The sequence below is a fragment of the Neopelma chrysocephalum genome, unplaced genomic scaffold, assembly GCF_003984885.1.
Source record: "Neopelma chrysocephalum unplaced genomic scaffold, ASM398488v2 Primary Assembly neopelma1_148, whole genome shotgun sequence".
Taxonomy (NCBI): Eukaryota; Metazoa; Chordata; class Aves; order Passeriformes; family Pipridae; genus Neopelma; species Neopelma chrysocephalum.
Window position 1 is genome coordinate 161,983 of NW_020897810.1, and position 4,534 is coordinate 166,516.

The following is a 4,534-nucleotide window of genomic DNA, read 5'->3' on the forward strand; positions in this document are numbered from 1 at the left end:
GAGTCACCCCCTGTGCCCCAGAGGATCATCCAAACCCTCCCTGAGCTCTGGCAGCCTTGGGGCTGTGCCCACTGCCCTGGGGAGCCTGGGCAGTGCCCAACCACCCTCTGGGGGAAGAACCTTTGGCTGAGAACCAACCTGAGCCTGCCCTGACACAGCTCCAGCCATTCCCTGGGTGCTGTCCCTGTTCCCCCCAGAGCAGAGCTCAGTCCCTGCCCCTCCTCTGCCCCTGCCCAGGCATTGGAACTGCAGGGAGGTCTCCCCTCAGTCTCCTCTTCTCCAGCTGAACACACCAAGTGCCCTCAGTGTCCTCCCACGGCTCCAAATCAAGGCCCTGCACCATCTCCCAGGGCTGGGGCCGTGCTGGCAGCCACCCAACACCTCCAGGGTTTGCCCTGGGCAGAGGTGGAGTCCCGGGAGCTCCGTGCAGAGTTTCCTGGAGCAGCTCCCCAGAGATCCTGGGCTGTGCTGGGCAGGGCTGTGCCCGTGGAACGTTGGGGGCTCCCCTGGAGGCGGCGGAACGTTGGCTGTGGAACCCCCCGAGAGGTCACAAAGCCAGACCGTGGTTTCCAGCCTGGGGAAGGTGCTGTGGGCACCACTCCAGCAGTGGCACCGCTGCAGCAGCAGCACCAGAGGCTTTGGTGGCACCTGCAGTGGCACTTTGGTGGCACCTGCAGTGGCAGCAGTGACGATGCAGGGCCGACGGGCCCCCTCCGGCCGCGTCCTCCTGGTGGGGCTGAAAGCCCTGGCAGCCTTTGCAGCCCTGGCAGTGCTGGTGGCCCTGTATGCCCGTGCCACCTCCAGGGGCCGGGTGGACAAGTCAGGGCCCTTGGGAGCAGGTAGGTGGGCAGGGAAGGGCCTGTACCCAGCACAGACCCCACAGGTCCTGTCAGGTCCCACAGGTCGTCCCTTGACTGAGCGTTTTGGTCCCAATCTTCTGTTGATATGTACTTTAACCATCATTTTTTGGGCAGTCATGCAGCAGAGCAGAGAGGGAATGGGTCTGGTTCAGGGGTGGCCCCAGGGCACTGGGATACACGGAATATGCTCTCCCAGATTCCCTGACCCCGAGCTGATTCCAAGGGTCACTGCAACACCAGCGGGGTTGGGGTTGAGTTCAGGGCTGGTGTGAGCTCCAGAAACTCTTTCTCCTGACAGCTCCTGCACTGTTCAGTTTGGATCACGATGGCTCAGGCACCTTCCCACACGGTGCTCCAGAGAGGGAGGGACAGACAGTGCCACGGAGCCATTCCATGTCCAAACAACAGTCAGATCCGGGGAACTACCAGGAAATAGTTCAGTGGAGCATCTCTGTTCTGATCCCAAACGTGTCTGGAGGCAATGGAGATGAAGGTTCTGGGTCTGGCTCTCCTGGAGGTCACATGGATACGTCCTCCCTCTGGGAACTGCCAGCTCAGAGCCCAACTGTGAGCGAGGCATCTGCAGGTGAGAGAACCCAGTCCTGCCTGTCCTGCTCCACCATCCCCTCCTTGTTCTGGGGTTCAGGCAGCACAGGGGGTGCCCCAGGGTGTGACAACAGCTCCCCGTGGGGCTCTGGGGTCAGCTGTGGACACAGAGGGAGCTTTCCCAGCTTCTCAGCTGGACCCTGCACTGGAGCTCCCCCAACACCACAGGGGTCACTGGTCAGTCCTGACCCACACCCGGGGCTCCAGAGGGGGAGGGACAGGCAGTGCCATGGAACCATTCCCTGTCTGAACAACAGGACAGGCAGTGCCATGGAGCCATTCCATGTCTAAACAACAGGACAGGCAGTGCCATGGAGCCATTCCCTGTCTGAACAACAGTCACTGCCATCAGATCCGGGGAACTACATGGAAATATTCCAGCTGAGCATCTCTGTTCTGTTCACAGACGTGTCTGGAGGCAATGGAGATGAAGGTTCTGGATCTGGCTCTCCTGGAGGTCACATGGATATGTCCTCCCTCTGGGAACTGCCAGCTCAAGGCCCAAATGTGAGCGAGGCATCTCCTGCAGGTGAGAGAACCCAGCCCTGCCTGTCCTCCTCCTTGTTCTGGGGTTCAGGCAGCACAGGGGGTGCCCCAGGGTGTGACAACAGCTCCCTGTGGGGCTCTGGGGTCAGCTGTGGGCACGGGGGGAGCTTTCCCAGTGTCTCAGTCCTGACTGACAGCACAGCCCAGGTGTTGCTTCCACTGTTTGCTGTTGCAGAAATTTTTTATTCTTTCCATTAAGGTCCAAAGAACGGAACTGAACCTGGAGACATTTACTGGCAGTTGGAGGAAACGCTGACTGAGGTCCTGGGTGCCCTGAAGGAGATGCCTGATGGTGGGTAGGGGTGGAGCTGGGAGCTGGGCTTGGGATCCCGTTGAGGAACGGGAACTTGGAACTGAACCCATGCACTTTTCTCTCTGAAGTTGTGGAGTTTGAGCCTCTGGATGAGCAGGCACCTCAGGAAGGCCATCAGGAGGTGCCATTCCCTGGGGAAAAGCCAAGGGCTGCTCAGCCAACAGGAGGGTCAGGTAATCACTGCCCCTTGGCCACCCGAGGGGGGAGGGTGTGGCCGTGCCAGGGACACACACTCCAACCCTCTGGGGATGTGGGAGATGCTCCCTGCCCCCCACACCCTGTTCCCAGGGATTTCACAGCTTTGCCCTTTTGGGACCCCACTCAGCAGATGATGGGAAATGTGACTCTGGATCCTGGAACATCCCTCCTGCAGCACCTGCATCCCAGAGCGTGCCAGGAGGCCCTGGAGGCCTTGGCACGACAGAAGGGATCCCTCCTGGGATCTGAGGGAGTGCAGGGGGACCCTGTATGATCCTCCTGCAGCCTCTGTGCCTGAGCCATGCTGAGGCTTTACCTTTCCCTGACCCTTGGCAGTGCCAGCAGCCCCCATGCCAAGTTAGGGGAATGTTTCCCAAATTATCCAAGCAGGGAGCAGCCCTGCCAGGGGCCACAGCCTGGAGAAACAAGGCCAGAAAACTGGGGGCAGGCAAGCACTGCTTGTGCTGGAGAAAGGGAAACCACGTGCTCTCTGTCTGGCCCCTGAGTCCTGTCCAGGGGCACAGCGTGTCCCCCAGGGTCGGAGATCTCCACCCAGGCAGCACCAGCCAAGCCTGGAAAGGGAAGGTAGGAGAGCACAGGAGAGATTGTGGGCAAATGTGAGGGATGCCCAGGAACAGGGAGTGAGGGCAGACACTGGGAGAACTGGATTGTGGCCACTGCAGAGTGTGAGCAAGACTGAGAGGAGAGAGAGAGGCTCTGAGACCACGGACTTGCAAGGCCTTTGGGAGCTCCCTTGGCTTCCACTGCAGCCACGGAAACGTTGCCACCCCAGGATATTCCCTCCTTCAGAGACAGCAACAAAGTGGGAAAGGACATTTCCTGGCAGTGTCAGCCCTCCCATGGGATTGCCAGGGGTGAGCAGGACACACTGACGGGCACAGTTGTTCCTCCAGGTGTGGAGAAGAGGAGACTGGGCAGGACCAAGCCAAAGGCTGTGGCTGGCAGGGCACACAGAGGAGCAGTGGATGCTGAGGTCACCAGGAAGATCCTTCTCAGCAACTGCCTGGTGGCCGTGGCCGGGGTCCTCACCGTGCTCTTCCTCTGCCTGGTGGTCCCTGCCTGGGCAAAGGACATCCAAGGGTGAGTGAGGGGTGGGGGGCAAAGGATGTGCTGTGGGGGGCAGGGGTTGCCAAACAAGTCTCGGGTGGCTGTGCCAGCCGTGGGGTGTCTCGAGCTGTGCAGCTCTGGGTGCCCAGTTGGTCACTGCCCAAACTCAGATTTGTGTTGGGAGATGATGCCCCGTGTTCTGCCCGGAGCTCTCCGTGCCCACAGCTCCCCTGTGCACCTGGGTGCCCACATCCCACAGGGTGCCCACATCCCAGAGGGTGCCCACATCCCATGGAATGCCCATATCCCAGGGGTGCCTACATCCCACAGGCTGTCCACATCCCAGGGGTGCCCACATCCCACAGGGTGCCCACATCCCATGGAATGCCCATATCCCAGGGGTGCCTACATCCCACAGGCTGTCCACATCCCACGGGGTGCCCACATCCCACAGGGTGCCCACATCCCATGGAATGCCCATATTCCAGGGGTGCCCACATCCCACAGGATGCCCACATCCCAGGGCTGTCAACATCCCCCGGGGTGCCCACATCCCATGGAGTGACCACATCCCACAGGGTGTCCACATCCCAGGGGTGCCCACATCCCACAGGGTGTCCACATCCCAGGAGTGCCCACATCCCAAGGATGCCCACATCCCACAGAGTGTCCACATCCCAGGGGTGCTCACATCCAACAGGGTACCCACATCCCACGGGATGCCCACATCCTACAGGGTGCCCACATCCCACAAGGTGCCCACATCCCACGGGGTGCCCACATCCCATGGGATGCCCACATCCCATGGAATGCCCACATCCCACAAGGTGCCCACATCCCACAGAGTGTCCACATCCCACAGAGTGCCCACATCCCAGGGGTGCCCACATCCCATGGAGTGCCCACATCCCACATGGTGCCCATATCCCATGGGGTGCCCACA

The 4,534-nt window shown here is 60.8% G+C and overlaps 1 protein-coding gene across 2 annotated transcripts in view; it reads left to right on the plus strand.

The window, feature by feature from the left end:
* The first annotated feature begins 654 nt into the window (after nt 1-654).
* Nucleotides 655-4,534, plus strand: part of LOC113976177 — a 4,388-nt gene continuing 508 nt past the window's right edge. Inside the window, exons 1-6 of one of the 2 annotated variants that reach the window (XM_027701118.1) lie at nt 655-839; nt 1,159-1,446; nt 1,873-1,995; nt 2,212-2,304; nt 2,394-2,498; nt 3,438-3,624. In XM_027701118.1, the coding sequence (XP_027556919.1) occupies nt 692-839; nt 1,159-1,446; nt 1,873-1,995; nt 2,212-2,304; nt 2,394-2,498; nt 3,438-3,624 (944 nt within the window). In that variant the 5' untranslated portion in view covers nt 655-691. The remainder of the gene's footprint in view (nt 840-1,158; nt 1,447-1,872; nt 1,996-2,211; nt 2,305-2,393; nt 2,499-3,437; nt 3,625-4,534) is intronic. The other variant, XM_027701119.1, reaches the window with a different exon arrangement.